Raw genomic sequence first — 16,755 nt, 5'->3', positions numbered from 1 at the left:
AGCGCCCTGTCACACACACCTATTACAGTAGCTGCAGTCATATTTTATATAATGCATGTGCTCATAACTACATTGGCATTATCGAACAATTAATACTAAATTTACTAATGTGGTAGATAAGTAAAATTCTTATAATCACTTTTAGATGAAGTCTTTTGGAGAGGTAATGTGACTTAAGATGATTACACAAAGGAGTATTGAGAACAGTAGGGTAATTTTTGTAAAAAACCATTTGTAATTGCATACTGTACCGTGAGTCTGACTGAAATTATTCACAAATAAACCAGGAGATAATCACTTTTATTTTAACAGTCTCTTTAGTATTACGTAATGTTAAAATAATAGGGATTGAATTTGTGTTAAATTAATAAAGTCTTTCTGCTTTTTTTCTAGTTAGTCCTAATCAAAATGCTAGACCCTGCAAAAAAACATGTTCCCTGAGAACAACATGTTCCAACTGCACGAGCAATGGCATGGAGTGTATGTGGTGTAGCAGTACAAAACGATGCGTTGACTCAAATGCCTATATAATCTCCTTTCCATATGGACAGTGCCTAGAGTGGCAAACTGCCACCTGCTCTCGTAAGTATGTTAATGAATGAACCCTGTTAACTATAACATGATGATTTTTTCTACCCTATAGAGGCACAAACATTTGAGTAAGTTTCACTAGATACAGAAAAGAAAGAGCAGATCATTTCAGCTGTCATCATAGCCCATTAATATCAGCAGTGGATAATTTGTTTCATATTTTATGGATGCAGATAGTATAAATAAGTTTTGACAGAGGGAATACTCTCTTGATTTTGAGAAGAGCCAATAAATAGTTTATTATTTTAATATAAAGACAAATATATTCCTATTTGCATTTTATTTACATAAGTAGAAACATTACTATTGTGTCAAATTAAACTGATGTCCAGGGATGAAAATTAAAGACTGGTAAAATTAAGACCAAAAAGTTATAGAACTTGAGTTAATCAGAAATCAGGTTATTAAAAAAGATCAGTTGAATTCCTAAACTGGTACTTTTAGGACCCTGATGTATTTTGTTAGAGAAAGAACAAGAGAAGTCCTTTTTTTCATACAATGAGAGTGCAGTTATTCAATAATTGTAATAAGGCTAATCCCAACCTGCTCGAAAAACAAACAGTCTTGGTTTTGCTTCATCATTTATTGCTTGCAAATGCGATTCATGACTACCTGGAAATTGTATTTTGTCTCACTCCATGAGAACAGCAAGAATTTGAGTTCTCATATGAGGTAGCAGATTGGTGGCTAGGAGGCATGAAAAACTTTCCTGCTGTGTGATTGGTGGGTCCAAATCCCACTAGTTCACAGACTGGTCATTCCCTCCTTTTGAGAATTAAAAAGCATATGGTTTCCTACTTCATCAAGAAGAAAGGACACTAGCAAGGTACCCTATTCAGTTTATGGTAGAGGCAGTGATTTCAGCAGGAGTCAATCAGATGAGTCTTCATTAGCAGAAGAAGCCCAGTCAGTGGACCTTTTTTGCCCCAATGTCAGGCAGCCATAACTTCCTCCTGAATCTGTGGGTACATGCAGCAGAGACTGGCCCTGGGTGGCTTCATTGTCTGGTTGATCCAATCAGCAGAACCCATAATCCTTGTGGACAGTGAGACAGCAATTTGTGGTCAATATGTTCTGACTTTCACAACTCAGTACCCTTGGCAAGCAAGCATTCAATCTGGAGGGAGCAAACTAGTAGCAGGAAGATGGTAACCATCCAGGACCATGTAGCCCTCTGTAATGGTGCAGATGTAGAGGTGCAGGGAGGTGAATTATTGGGCGAGTGCTGTCAGTGGAGGGCAGTCCTGGATCCCAATGGCCTGGACTGGATGGGGTTGGGGATAGTTTTTCTCCAGCTGACAGATTCTCTCGCACACTCATGGGGACACACATGCAGCAAGCCTAGAAGATTCAGAATGGAGCAGCAGTACAGCTATTTACTGAGCAGCATCTTGGAGGCAGTGCAGAGTGCTAAAAGTTGGAGCAGCAAGCACAAACTTCTTGGGCCACTTTGAAATACAGACATCAAAGAATACTGCTAGGAGAGAAAGAAACAGGGGTGAAAGTAATTTAAAAGTCTTACTGGTACGGGGGCCTGGCTCCGGGCCTGCAGAAGGGGCAAAGCCTCAGGCGGAAGAGATGGGGCCTCAGGTGGACAGGGCGGGGCTGGGGGTCAGCCTCTCCCAGCCAGCCCTTCAGCTCTGCCTGGCGCGTGCTGCCCAAGGCTCTGGCGGCAGCGACAGGACCCCGGGACCTTTTAAATCGCTGGGCTCAGGGACAGGTGCCCCCCCCCAAAGTGGCCCTGGAGTATAGGGGGCAAAAGGGGCAGCAATGTTAAAACGCTGCCACCAGGGCCAGCTCCAGGCACCAGCAAAGGAAGCCAATGGAAAGGGATGGCATGTCAGGGTCTTCAATGGCAATTTGACGGCAGATCCCTCAGTCCCTCTCAGAGTGAAGGACCCGCAGCCGAAGAATGAAGCGGCGCGGTAGAGCTGCTGCCGAAGTGCCGCTGATCGCGGTTTTATCTTTTTGTTTTGGTTTTTTTTTGTTTTGTTTTTCCTCCTCGCTTCGTCACTTGGGGCGGCAAAAAAGCTGGAGCCAGCCCTGGCTGCCGTGGCAACGCTTTAAGGAGGGTCCTTTGACGTCAGCTGTGTATGGGCCCATACCAGCAGTTACTTCTTAGTGGTACGCCGTACTGGCCCACTTTCACTTCTGGAAAGAAATAGCAATAGTGCCATGCAAAGCCCCTCCTGCAATATTACACTGAAGATTGAACAGCTGGACTAGTTGAGTAGTCCACCATTCAGGGTCTTAAGGTAGCCTATCGTAGATGACATAAATTCCCTTCTTTCTTCAGTGCAATGGCCAATCCGTCTGGGGCTATGATGGGCTAATAGCCTCTGAGTGCTCCCCTTGAGATTGTAGATTGCACCCTGAGCTTCCTAGTGGCTAGCAATGTCATTAACAGTATGGACAATACCTCTTCATGGGAGTACAGGCTCTTAAGGTTTTGCTCTTGGTCTTCCAATAATCCTCTGTGTCAGCTGTGCTTAATTTGTGCCAGGGCTGAGCCCCAGGACCTCTACACTTGGCAGTTCATAGCCCTGACACTTCTGGGCTTGTTGCATACATTATGAAAGTAAAAAAAATGCTTGAGCCCCAGCACCTCTTTCATTACAAATTAACCACTGTGTGTTGGGCAGTGTTTTCCAATGCGTGGGGGCATTCCCTGGTCGGAGGAGAGACTCCAGGGATAGGACGGGCAGCAGGGTTGCAGCATGGTCATGATTGGTTTCATTTTCCTAGTGGGCGACAGTGTTCAAAAGTTTCAGAAATGGAGGTGTAGGGGACAAGAAGTGAAGTGATCTGGTACTGATGGCAAGTTAGACAATCGAGAGTGTTATGATGGCTGGGGAGAACTGGGAGAGGCCAATGTCTGGACTGTATTCAGGGCTGGGTGGTTGGTGGAATGGGTGTTCTGGTCACAAAATAAACTATATGTATGATAGCATGAGAGGGACTGCAGATAATTGGATGATTGCATTTCTCATACTGGCAAGCATTTTCTCATGGGTGCAATTAATCTCTCTTTATATATCAAGACATGACATAGAGTAAGTGACATATAAGGAGTTGTTTTCCTGAATCCCTTTTGGCAGGGTTCAAGTATTGGACATCAGATGGACCTTGTTTCAGAGTTGTGGCTAGATTATTTTTCTGTTCCATCAGATCCTACATGTAGATGCAAACAGTAGCTTTCTGCTTCCCCATGAACCCCAGAGGACAATGGTAAGGTAAAAGATGGTGTGCTTGCTCTATGATAAGGGCCATTGATTTAATCTCATTTGAAGGTTGAAGCTTGAATGTTCTGCATGTAGTTGGCTACTCTGTGCTTATGTGTTACATGGGAGGAGAGAGACAAAAAGCAAGGAAAATAGGTGAGGAAAGGCACAGGCGGTCTATCAGCTAACAGTAGGGCCAAGGACACTGGGATCTGCAGAAAAGCCTGGACCCCCAATTTAATTGGAGTTCTTTCATTATCATTCATCTTCATACTATATAGTGAGTGAGTATATTGTGTGCCTGAGCTGGTACATTTCAGTGAAAATTTTGTAAAGTTGAAATAATATTATGAAAGCAGGAAATGGGCTAGGAAAGAGGTGGGAACCAGTGCGGGAGGCAAAGGGCCTCCACATAAGAGATACTGGTCTCCAATATCCAGCTACTTGGGAGGGGCAAGTAGGCCTTTCTATGGAAGACTTAATAGGAAACTGCATTAATGTGCACTTGGTTATCACTTACGAGTGAGTTGCCTGTGTAGGGGATGATAATGCTGCAAATACGCAAAATTTAAAATACTCCATTATCTAGAGAATTCTATCTTACAGTAGTCCAGGAAAGTATTTTTTTTTCTTTTAAAAGAAGAAATGTAATTAAAATCCATAAACCAGTGATAGAAAATTCAGAAGTAAAATTGACATCACTGATATTGAAAAAGTTGTATTTTTGTTTTAAAAATGGCATGAGTTATGAGTGAAAAGTCAGTCACACTTTCCTGTTTTTTGTTGGTTTGTGTCACAATTTGTATATTATTCAAGTGTATTTTTTTTTCATTTATCTGAAAGCCATATCACTTCTGTTTGTGCAGGGACAACAAAAGCACTGTGTTTAATTTAGTTGTCATTCGAGGCAGATCTAGAAATTTTATATTAAATAAACATAACATTATTTGCTGTATGTCAGTTCAATAGCATATAGAAGTAGCTTTCTCTGAAATTGTGTTTTCTATCTAGCCAATAAAAAAAATTCAATTTCCATAAGCAGACATTTTATCGGACTTAAAGTATTTGAAAGTTTGAGTGTAAAACAAGAAAATGAATATCTAAATCAGACCCTGTTGAGAACCTTTGTTTTCAGTCTAATTAATTTGAAAATTTAGGTAGGTAGATTATTTAATCTTATTGCTAAAAGGTGTATTTTAATGAGATAGTAATATAAAGAAGTTTATTCACTTGTTAAAATATTATTTTTAGTTAATCTTGTTGCTTGTTTGTTCACAGAAAGGTACATATCAATAGCTTAACAAAAGAAAAGCATTCACGCTTTATTACTTTTGTCATGACTCATAGATGAATATTTGAACATTTTTATCTATTGTGTACCAGTAGGCTACTTGACCCACACATTCACAGATTCATAGATTCTAGGACTGGAAGGGACCTCGAGAGGTCATAGAGTCCAGTTCTCTGCCCTCATGGCAGGACCAAATACTGTCTAGACCATCACTGATAGACATAGAAATAAACCCTTCCATTGCTGTCAGTGGACATGCAGGCTTACCAGTTTGACCCCGGAGAGGTAAAGGGCAGCTACTTGTCTTCTCCATAGATAATATATAATTCTGTCCTTGTATTTATATCACCACTTCACTGAAGTTGTGAATTGAAAAAACACTGGATGTCTGCCAACAAATTTATGGCCAGCTTTTTAGTCTTTCTCCCCCAGACAGTGAACACTACTTTTTCTACTGTCAGTAATGATTTGAACTGTATTCATTTAATATTAGTGGAGTGTGGCGCCATCCCTTAATAGTTGCCTTTGCATTACTTTTAGCATTCCTGCTGTTTTCAGAGGACACTGTATCCTCTTAATGTCAGTGATGGCAAAATAAACCAACATCCACAAAAATAAACTTGGCTTAAACTGCAGTCTCCTAAAAAGAGGTCCCTGAAAAACATACGTTTGTACAGGAATTACTTCTGAAACAGTGTTCACAGAAGGGTCCTGTGAAACAATATGTCAGTCTTCTCTAGAAATGTTGTAGTATTATTTAATATTTATAATGGATTTCTGCTTCTATATTAAATTCTGTTTATTTCCCACCAACTCCCAACCTTTCTGTGTCTCATTCACCTGTTTTCTCCTGCCTGACACCTGCATTGCAAACTCTGTCTTCCATGTTGCTTGTGTATACAGTACCTAGCGTGGTGGACAATCAATCCTTGACTGAGTTCCAGGCCCTACTCTAATAGAAACATTAATGATAATATATTAACATAACATCCAGAGGCCCCAATAGAGATTGTAACCACATTGTGTTCAGCACTGTAGCTAAACACAAATACTGAGTCACTCCCCTGAATAGACTAGTTTTACAGGATTATTAATCTTAGAAGATAAGTATATACTTTATGTACATATTTCCAGACAAAAATTATGTTAAATGGAGTTAGTTAATAAAAATATATTTTATATTATCCACACAAAATTTAACATGTAGGATAATATACATTGCAAGGATGTTGTAGTTACCCCAAAACTAAGCATTGTAAACCTAGGAAATTCAGAGTTAAGGTTAAACTTAAAAGAAATCCAAATATGTTAAAGTATGGAAATGCACAGTTAGGGTGCACATACAACCATATCTCTGCCCAGTAGTGACACAATGCAATAACTACAGGATTATGATTAGGGCAGTTTAGTGTTTGTGGACTGAGATTAGAATAAATTATTTTTGTTAAAGCTGCATTTGATTCTTTTCCACCTCAGCTCATGAGTAGGTAAAAATACTCCAAAATAATGAGATCCCAGGAATATTGGAAACATTGTATTTTTCATAACTGAAGGTTTATTTGTCAGCAGAGGCTGGTGTCTAAAAATCTTTTCTTTCAGAGAAACTCATGAGGAGCTGTCTTCTTTTAAATGTCTACAACTTCCCATTGTTCTCACTGGGTACACTCTTTCAAAATGGTTATTGCCTCCCATTACTTACAATGAGAGTGAAGCCAGTAGCCACGTTTAAGAGCAGTCATACTACAAATACTAAAAAATAATAAGCAATCCGTGGTCTCAATCCCATTGAAATCAACGGGAGGCGACACCCTTTTGAAAGAGGGCAGTTCCATTTGGAATTCTCTATAATATAACCTTATACTTGTTGAAGAAGAAATTTTTAGCTATGAAGAAACATGGAAAAAATTGCGATTAGCCATTGTTTTCAAATATAGGCAATACATGAAATTTCAGTAATTTTTAGTTTTAAGGAAAACTGAAGCATTTATGTTTCATTGTTAAGAAAGTTCAGGACAAAAAAATATTCTGATACACCTAATTCCTTAAAAGATCCATTTTAAAAATGAATTTTAACTCATAGACCAATTAACCAACTTACTTGTAAAATTCATTCGGCACTTGAATAAGTGCTGTAATTTTTTTTTGAGGGGGGGCATATACTCTGTATTCATATGTAAGAAAGTGGGTGTACTCCTACTTTTATGTGCAAAACATGATTCATCTTTAACTATGGGGCTGTGAGCAGTGCTTCCCTTAATATATTTTAGAATTTTTAAAAAATGATTATCAAAAGAGGAAGTGCCTTTGTTTCTATAAGTAAATAAATAAAATAAATTGCTATAGGAAAAGAACTTCTGATCCATGCACATTTCATCCCACTGACTATTTACCCCATTCAGTTCCACAGCACAGTGAGGGTTCTGTTGAAAAGTTAATGAAGCGTTCTCACACCATGTTACCTTTTAAACAGTTTCCCCTTTGAGTTGGCTTTGGACATGTCTGATGTTGCTTACTCTTTTCTATCTCCCCACATATAGATCCCTGACACTTTGGAGTCCAGGGTTGTGGGAGGTTCATGCTTTGAGGGACAGTAACCACATCCACAGTTTTAAACTTATTTGATCTTGACCTCAAGACATAAAGTTTCCCTTTTTCCCCTTGAGAAGGAGCTTGTAGTTAGCATGAAAAATTAAATTAATTTAAATCCCTTGGAATCCTCATTACTGTTTTTCCACTTGTATTATTATTCAACATAATAATAAATGAGAGGATTAAGCAGCTGTTTTTAGTAGGTGCAGTATTGTCAGTCTCACAGAAGTAAATTCTCTAAATTGAACCTATATCCCATATGTCTATAACACTTGTATAGTGTACTGACTTTTTTTCTTTTACATGAGCTATTTATTTTAGTCTCCTATCATCCTCTCATTATTAGCAAGAGATTGTAAAACTTACTGTGTAGGGATTTGTGCTGTATTCATTCTCCATTCTTTCTCTCCCTCCACCCCCCATGCTTACATTTTTAAAACCTTATCTTATTAAAATAAACCCACTGTTGCCTCTATATCTATGGAAAACTACTACCAAAAATAGTTTCTCAAATAACAAACTGACAGAAGTCAGCCCACATTAAACAAACTACAAAGGCAACTTCAGGTAGGGGAAAGCCTGCATAAATAGATTAACTTTGCTGTGTGCCCTGAAGGTCAACAAACTCAGGCCAAGTTGACATCAGTGAGAAGTAATTCAGAGTCAAGGGCTCTCCCTGCTTGAGGACACCATGACTGTCAACCTCTTTTTGTCCAGAACCGAAACCTAAGGACCATATGGCAAATATGTCCCAGTGAATCTAAACTTGATTAGCATGTGTGTCTGCTGGCATTTTGTTTGTAATATTTTGAGTTCTCAGGAGCCCAACCCCAGCTCTTTAGCAAGTCATGACTATCTCTAGCAGTACTCTCCTACTGCTTTTGACTTCTAGTCCTTGCACACTCTGAGTTCTCAACACTTTTTCTCTCCCCACAGCTGGAAGTCGTTATTATAATTAAACCTCCCTGGCACCTTCAGCTGGGGTCACTAATTATCAGTGGGTTGCAGGCAAGACTGATCCCAGCTGCCTTTGCCAGCCTGTGACAAGGAGACTTCAATGGAACAGGCTGTAGACTCCTGTGAGGGGTTTCTGCAGATTTCTCAGGTGAACCGTTTTAGTGATGCAAGCCAGGACAAATGGGAAGCTCACTTAGCCTGTTAATTCATTTGAAATCATTTATGAATTGACAGTTTTTATCTGAGACAGTTACCAGTAAATTCAGATTGATATTTCATGCTTCTAAATTGAGTTCTAGCAGTGCTTCTGAACACTATTGGCAGTGTTTGGAAACATAATTGTATTATTTCCAGTAACATTATATTGATGTTCTGGTACATATGGGGATTCATCACAATATAAAATGTTGTTTCTTTCCATGTTACCAAATTTTCTCGTTTATTTCCAGAACTATTTGATGAGTTAGTAAGGTGTCTAGATATGTCATTTAATTGTCAAAGAAGAAGGAATATGCAGTAGATGGAAAGTGTTTTGATATTATAAAGTGAAGAAAATATTACCATAGTTGTTAAACAGTATGTGTAACAGGATACAGGGGCACTACCTGCTTCCTGTTTAACAAGGGTTTCAGCCTTAGTTTAGGTTCCTCCCCTGCACAGATGCTCATGAGAAGGACTATAATACAGCTGTTTGGTTGAGTGAACAGGAAGAATGCCTTTAGGAAGTTAGGCTCCAAATTCAAGTTTCATAGATTCTAGGACTGGAAGGGATCTCGAGAGGTCATCAAGTCCAGTCCCCTGCCCTCATGGCAGGACCAAATATTGCCTAGACCATCCCTGACAGACATTTATCTAACCAACTCTTAAATATCTCCAGAGTTGGCGATTCCACAACCTCCCTAGGCAATTTATTCCAGTGTTTAACCACCCTGACAGTTAGGAACTTTTTCCTAATGTCCAACTTATACCTCCCTTGCTGCAGTTTAAGCCCATTGCTTCTTGTTTTATCCTTAGAGGCTAAGGTGAACAAGTTTTCTCCCTCTTCCTTATGACAACCTTTTTGATACCTGAAAACTGCTATCATGTACCCTCTCAGTCTTCTCTTTTCCAAACTAAACAAACCCAATTCTTTCAGCCTTCCTTCATAGGTCATGTTCTTAAGACCTTTAATCATTCTTGTTGCTCTTCTCTGGACCCTCTCCAATTTCTCCACATCTTTCTTGAAATGCGGTGCCCAGAACTGGACACAATACTCCAGTTGAGGCCTAACCAGCGCAGAGTAGAGCGGAAGAACTAGGGACTAGGTTGAACTGCAAACTGGGGAATTTTGTTTCCTTTTCACCTTATATTAATGTTTTCCTTTTGTTTTATAAATATTATCCCTTGAAGCAACTTTGCTGGCTTCAAAACCACTCTTCCAGCATACACAGTAGTTAAGGAAAGATAAACTAATCCAAGATTACTTTTATTATGTGAATGGGACAGGCTAGCTCTAGATATACATGGAACTTCATTTTTTAGTGTGTCTCCCTGTTAAGTTCTAGTAAAAAAAAAAAATCCATCACATACAATAACTCCAAAGACATGACATACATCCCCTCATGGCAGTGCACATCCCTTCTTCGCACCCACACAAATCAACAGAAATCTCCCAGCACAATGCCCCCCATAGACACAACCAGCACCCACAATAACTCCAGACATCACTCTGAAGGCTAGAATGTCTGAGTCAGTGTAAAGCAATTAAAACAGCTACGAACATGGTTGAGAATTCTTTTTGTTTAGAATATCACCAAGTTTGATCATCACTGGGATTCAAAGTCTATTACTATCCAAGTTTTAAGTGCTCGGCTATTTTTGGCTTTTTTACACACACAACTTTACGAATTAAACCCATGTGACAGCATGGGTTTACAGCTACTACTTCATTTAATACTTTCACTGGAAACAAGAGTCAGCATTCCACTGGTAGATATTGTTATTTTGTACACTAATGTAAAAATGTGTGATGTCACACAACTCTAGTTGCATTACGTTCAATTACTGTTAATTTCATACCATAAAGGAATGCAGAAATTACAATATCTTTCTGGAGAGAGAGTAGCAGGATGGGAAGGATAAATGGGCAAAAGACTAGGGGCCTGATTTCCACATGTGCTGAGCACCCACTTTTTCAACAGAAAACAATGGGAGCTACAGGTGGTTGGCACCTCTGAAAAACAGTCTCGATGCAATTTGTGTATTTACAAATTACTTGCTTATTGCTCTTCCATAAACGTGACTTATCAGTGAATAAACTCATAATGCAACATTAGTCTGCATATAAAGTCACAATTTAAAACAAAGTTATTATTTACTAATAGAAACAAATTTTCTAAATAAAGCTTTTCTGCAAGCAGTTCTCTTTAAATTTTCATAAATCAAGGAAGATTTTTACTTTAGTATCTTAGCTTTCGGGACACTGGTGATTTAGAAAAAGTATTAAAATAATTTCAAAATATGCTTCAATCTGCCATATTATGTGGCTAAAATAAATGGATTTAATGTGTTTAAGCAAATAAGGAAGTTACTTTATGTAAACAATGGACAATTGCTGTCCCTTCCAACATGGCTATGAGACAAATTTTAAACTTTTAAGAAGTGTTGGTTGTAAAGAAAAGTGTATTTTTGATGGAAGAGTGTTTCTTATGCCACTCTAGCAACCTCTTAATTGTATCGATTTGGCAACCACCTCTTTGAGAGGTAGATTAACCACATCAAAACAAAAATTTCTTCCATGTGGCACAGCGGTGGCTGTATTGTAGACAGGGTCTACAACAACTTGGTTAAGGCAAACAGATTTACCTCTGGCAAGAATATGAAGCCAGAATAGATTTTAAACACTTACAGTTGAAAGTCGTTGAGTTCCACAGAACCAGGATTTCAGCTGATACTTTCTGGCTTTTGTGGGATTATGTCAAGTGCTTAATGTTACTTTAATATAGTTGTGGTTTAATATGAAGAAATAATGACAGAAAACTAAGCAATGTCATCATTTTAACTATAGATAATAAAACAAAATGATTAAAATAGACTTTAATAGACTCAATATTATGCTTTTTTCAGTGTTGTTGTAGTCATGTTGATCCCAGTATATTAGAGAGACAAGGTGGATGAGGTAATATCTTTTATTGGACCAACTTCTGTTGGTTCAGGTGACCAGAAGAAGAGTTCTGTGTAGCTCAAAAGCTTGTGTCTGTTGCCAACAGAAGTTGGTCCAATAAAAACTATTACCTCACCCACCTTGTCTCTCTAAATTATGTTGACAGATTCTTGTGAATTTTTTTAACCTTTTTTTCTAGTGATAGGAGTTGCCTTTTTTGTTAGCCATTTATTTTGTTTCCTTTTGCTTTTCCTGGAAAAAGTGGCTCAAATACCTCCATTCGCAGTTAATCATTTTTATTCTCTCAAAGTTAATTGTCTTAATCTTATAACTGATTTCTAAATCTGTATGAATGCTTCTGCAGTTTATATAATTTAATTGTATTATTTTTTCTACTGATAAAGGATTTTTTTGTTCAGGAGGTTTGGAAAGATAATTGTGGTTCTTCTTTGAGTGATTGTATATGTCCATTACACTAAGGGTGTGTGTGTCTTGTGCACTAGTGGCCAGGGAGTTTTCCCTAGCCATATCATACCAATAGCCGGAAATCCTCTGATGTTGCTGTTGATACTGCAAGCCCATTGAGATCACAGTCCCAATCTCTGCCTCCGCCACCACCTGGTACTGCTCCACCCAGGCCTTTGGAGTACTCATACTCGGAATCTAAAGTGGGTTTACATGTCCCCTTCTTAAGGGAATCCAGGATATCCTCCAGTGATTGTTCCCGGTTTTGTAAGAGTCATCCTGACAAGAGTATGTGGAAGGAATGGAGTGCCCGGTTTAGGCACAGTTGGTCTACAGTACCATACCAGCCCTATCATTGGCCCTACTATGTACTTTGGGGGATGCTTCTGGTGTCTAGATCTTCAACTGCACTACAGAAATTGATCCCTGAGAAGGGGAGTCTCCCCAACCGGTACCAATAGACTGTCCAAGTCGGGCAATTGCTACGTTACAGAAATGTAGCCCTGAGGTGTGAACTTTCTTCACTGTGTTACGACAGGGACGTGGGTGGTCTGACCTAGTTTTTGGAGTGGGAGTCAGGCTTGGTCAGATACCAGGAGATTAGAGTCTGAGATATGCCAGAAAGCAGACTGAGAGTCAGGTGTCAGTGTAGTGAAGGGCAGGATACCAGGAGATCAGAGTCAGGTAGTAGGAGTTGATAGCACACAGGAAGCAGTCCAAAGCAGGGGAAACCCAGTTGCATAGATAGTTTCCTGTTCTTGGTTTAAATAAAAGCAGGAAACTAGACAAAGTTACACCAGTTAGATTCCAGGGTTGGAGTCCTCTAATTCTGGTATCTGCTAGCAGGTCACTAGGTGGTGGGTTGGAACTCCTGATGGCCAGACTCTTTGGTAGTACTGACAGGGCCTGGGACAGAGCCCAGTGAAGTGGAACAGCCCTACTAACTCGCACCCTGCATTTCAAAGGTCTTAATCCCCGACTAGGCAACGCTCCCCACAAGTGACGAACATCACAGGGGCCCATCTCATGTATTAAGATAAGTGGTGCAGACTTATCCACTTCTTCAAAAGTTTTATATCAGCCATAAATAGACATGGATTAGGATGGACAGATGTTTCATTCTCTAGGATAGATTATGCTCAAAACCTATCCATTTATCTTCGAAGTACTCTTTGCACGATTGGCAGAGTGATTATAATGATGAGCACTATCTTACATAATTTATATATCAGTAAACTAACCCATAAGAGAACAATACGCTATACTCTGGCACTTCGGTTCAAGCCCAGTATTAAAAATCAGCATGAGATAAAATATGCTGTATATTATTTTAGCTTCCATTTTTTGCCTTTCAGTAACCTAGGAATTAAGTTTTTTTTTTTTTTTTTTTTTTTTAACAGCCCATCTCAGTTGTTCTTGTCTGTATGCATTCTGGTTCCTATCTTGGAAGGCTGTTGCTACACCCTAATGTATGGTTGAATGGGTATGTTTTTTTGAAGGATCCTCATAACTTTTCAATCAGGATTCATGATGGGAAGGGACCAAAGCAGGAAATAAAATTTCTAATCAAACCAAGAGGTTATTTGTAAGTTAGGGAACTAGAGGTGGAAGCCCTTGACTCTGGGCTGTGTTTTCCCCTGTTCATTCATCAAAACCCGTTTGTTGACATTCAGAGTACAGTGTAAAGCCTATTTATTTACACAGGGTTTCACCTGATTTCCTTGGAGAAGAGCTTTGACAGGGTTTCCTTGAAAGAAAAAGTTGAGTGTATTGTGGTTGGAGAGACTTTTCTTAGTTTTTGCCATTATGTTAATTTAGTTTTAAATTGTTATTTTGTATATGTATATGCACTTAGAAGGTTTTGATAGTTGCACTTTATAAATTTAAAAATAAATGCATCTTTGTTAAACTCCTTCAGCGTAACCCTGAAAGAAGGCAATTAGCTATTTGTAGAAGGTTTGAAGGAGGGCAATTGTAGCATTTTAATATTTTTAAGATGTAAATTGTAGCGGGGGTGAAAAACAAACTGGGACTGTGAACTAAAAGTCTCCTAGCAATTTTTAATAACAGCAATGCCGCCCCCTCCCCCCCAACAAAACTGAGCAGCAGCAAGTTTCAGAGCCCAGGTCAACTGACTCAGTCTTGTGAGGCTTGCACTGCGGGGCTAAAAATAACAGTGAAGACATTCAGATTCAGGCTGGAGCCCAGGCTCTGAAACCCAGCAATGGGGGGGAGAGTCTCGGAGCCTGGGCTCCGGTCCAAGCCGAACGTCCACACAGCATGAGCCCAAGTCAGTTGATGTGGTCTCTGCTGCAGGTGTTTTTGTGTGTGTGTGTAGATGTACCCATTGAGGTATTGTTTTCTTTTTTTTTTTTTTTAAATCGCCAATAACTTCAGAACATGAACTTTTATTTGTTCTCAACTGGGTATTCAACATTTGAGGAAGATTGCTTGTGGGAGACATGTTCATTTTAAATTAAATGAAAGGATGCTGTGTAGAAAAAAATTTAGAGGTAAAGATTTATAGGTAACAGCACAGTTGAATAACTCAGTTGATGACAATGTGGGGGAGAAAGAGAGATTTGATTTTTAGTACTCAAGTAAATGAAACCTGACTTGCTGTTACAGAAAAGAGACAATAAAATGGAGCGTCATTAAAATTAAATGCAACTATGATTTGTACTTCAGGAATATTTTTTTTAATGCATATTTCATGGTATGTCTCAGAGATGATCATTAGAATTGGGCACAGTGTTTAGTAAAAAATCCAAATATCACTACTCAATGTCATTTGGTAATTGAAGCCCAAAGTAATTTCTGGGTTTGAGTTTGAATTATTACAATTTGAATGTTCCCCTTCCTGATTTGGATCAATAACCTGATTTTGTTTTAAATTTGATTCTGTGGTTTTCCTATTCAGCCAAGACCTTGATCCTACAAACATGCATGTGCTTAACTCTACACACGTGTAGTCATTGGTGCATCAGTGTAAATGGTTGCACGATCTGGAGCAAAGTTTGTGTATAGCTCTATTGGGTATTGGTAGGGACAGCTGAAAATTAATCCTCTGCCTCTCTTTCTTTGGATAGCTGCAGTACTTCCTTTTGCTTCAGAGTTATGGAATCCTCATGTGGCTTCTATGAGCCTCTGGTTCAATGAAGTATGGGATATCCTCTTACTGTCACCCTAAGAAATACATTAAAATAAAATATTCTCTTGCTGCAAGGGCACCTTTTTATTATTTTTGCTGAATCCAGTTTCTTTAATCCACAGCATTTTTTTCCCTTTTATCATTACTTAGAATTTGAGGGGTTTTTTTATTGTGCAAATTATTTCTCTATTCAATTTGCTGTGATGTTGTACAGTATTTGTTTTTTTTTTGTAATTGTCTGTTTTGATGATAACCTTCTGATTTGTGTTATATTGTTCACCTTCAAATAACCTTCATTTTGCTGCCTCCCAAAATACAATTTTTAAAAAGCATTGTTACTGACCAAGCATGGAAATGTTCTTTCCAAAAGATTTTTGGAAAGTTATGAGTCTGAGAAGAGAGGGTTATAATAGAACCTATTAACCCTTTTAAACGTACTAGTAACTTAGTATAGTACACATCTTTTAAAAGTTGCATTAATATTATGTTTTGTATAATACAGCTCAAAACTGCTCTGGATTGAGGACCTGTGGGCAGTGTTTGGAACAGCCTGGATGCGGATGGTGCAATGATCCCAGTAATACAGGAAAAGGGCATTGTGTGGAAGGATCTTCAAGAGGGCCAATGAAGCTTGTTGGGGTGCACTCCAATGAAATGGTTCTTGACACTAATCTTTGTCCAAAAGAGAAAAATTATGAATGGTCTTTCATCCACTGTCCAGGTAAGAACTTCTGATTTGTGTTATATTGTTTGTCTTTTTTTTTCTTTATTAGAATAGTATGTATGAGCTCTTAATGTCAAATGAGAGCTACAGCATGTAAGGTTTTGATTGCTTTTCTGTTTATATAGGTACACAAACAATACCAAAAAATATTTTAAATAACATAATTAACATTTATACAAGATTACATTTTTTACTAAATGTTATTTGTGATATCGGGGGGGGGGGGGGAAGGGGAGGGGGAGATAGCTCAGTGGTTTGAGCATTGGCCTGCTAAACGCAGGGTTGTAAATTCAATCCTTGAGGGGGCCATTTAGGGATCTGGGGCAAAAATCTGTCTGGGGATTGGTCCTGCTTTGAGCAGGGGGTTGGACTAGATGACCTCCTGAGGACCCTTCCAACCCTGACATTCTATGATTCTATGAATTTACTCTGCAAGAGCCAGTTTGTTTTTCAGTTGCTTCTAAACATATAGCTTCCAAATTTTATGTGGTTACATGTGGGATATTTTTTGCAAATTTAATCAGAATTTGAAAATAATTTCCTGTCAACCTGCCCTCAGGCTTTCTAGCTCTACTACTACCTGTTGCCTACTCCTCAAGGGCTCCATGCTGGTCTTGCAGAAAC

The 16,755-nt window shown here is 38.8% G+C and overlaps 1 protein-coding gene across 5 annotated transcripts in view; it reads left to right on the top strand.

Moving 5' to 3' along the window:
- The window catches only part of ATRNL1 (attractin like 1), a 976,173-nt gene that overhangs the window by 296,882 nt on the left and 662,536 nt on the right, over window positions 1-16,755 (top strand). For 4 of the 5 annotated variants that reach the window (XM_005293856.5, XM_065552410.1, XM_005293857.5 and 1 more), the window contains exons 17-18: window positions 394-582; window positions 15,910-16,128. In XM_005293856.5, the coding sequence (XP_005293913.1) occupies window positions 394-582; window positions 15,910-16,128 (408 nt within the window). Of the gene's footprint in view, window positions 1-393; window positions 583-15,909; window positions 16,129-16,755 lie in introns of those variants that run through there. The other variant, XR_010589324.1, reaches the window with a different exon arrangement.

This window comes from Chrysemys picta, chromosome 7 (genome assembly GCF_011386835.1).
Source record: "Chrysemys picta bellii isolate R12L10 chromosome 7, ASM1138683v2, whole genome shotgun sequence".
In the NCBI taxonomy this organism is placed as follows: Eukaryota; Metazoa; Chordata; order Testudines; family Emydidae; genus Chrysemys; species Chrysemys picta.
Note: the sequence above shows the minus strand (reverse complement) of the source record. Positions and strands in the feature narration are given on the sequence as shown.